This window comes from Merops nubicus, unplaced genomic scaffold (genome assembly GCF_000691845.1).
Source record: "Merops nubicus isolate BGI_N331 unplaced genomic scaffold, ASM69184v1 scaffold39688, whole genome shotgun sequence".
In the NCBI taxonomy this organism is placed as follows: Eukaryota; Metazoa; Chordata; class Aves; order Coraciiformes; family Meropidae; genus Merops; species Merops nubicus.
The window spans coordinates 3,363-3,717 of record NW_008628420.1 but is presented as its reverse complement, the minus strand read 5'-3'; the positions used below and the strand labels follow the sequence as shown (position 1 = coordinate 3,717).

The 355-nt window shown below is 65.4% G+C and overlaps 1 protein-coding gene across 1 annotated transcript in view; it reads left to right on the top strand.

The window, feature by feature from the left end:
- The window catches only part of LOC103779024 (fibroblast growth factor receptor 1-like), a gene marked incomplete at both ends in the record, with an annotated part of 3,650 nt that overhangs the window by 348 nt on the left and 2,947 nt on the right, over positions 1-355 (top strand). Inside the window, one exon of the mRNA XM_008946640.1 lies at positions 150-325. Within this exon, the coding sequence (XP_008944888.1) occupies positions 150-325 (176 nt within the window). The remainder of the gene's footprint in view (positions 1-149; positions 326-355) is intronic.

Genomic DNA, 355 nt, shown 5'->3' with positions numbered 1-355 from the left:
GCCTGCCGGGGCCCGGCTCAGCTGCCTGCACCTCTCCAGCTTCCCGGGGCACCCTCAAGGCTAAAGCAGGAGCAAAAAATGCCAGAGCTGCCTGTGGCTGAGGCCCTGGGGGGTTTGGCGGTGCTGAGCCACCCGGCTTTGCTCCCCAGAGGCCATCGCTCCCTACTGGACCTATCCAGAGAAGATGGAGAAGAAGCTCCATGCCGTCCCCGCCGCCAAAACGGTGAAGTTCAAGTGTCCGTCGAGCGGGACGCCCAACCCCACCCTGCGCTGGCTGAAGAACGGCAAAGAGTTCAAACCCGACCACCGCATCGGGGGCTACAAGGTACCGGGGGCTGGGGCTGGGCTGGGGAGG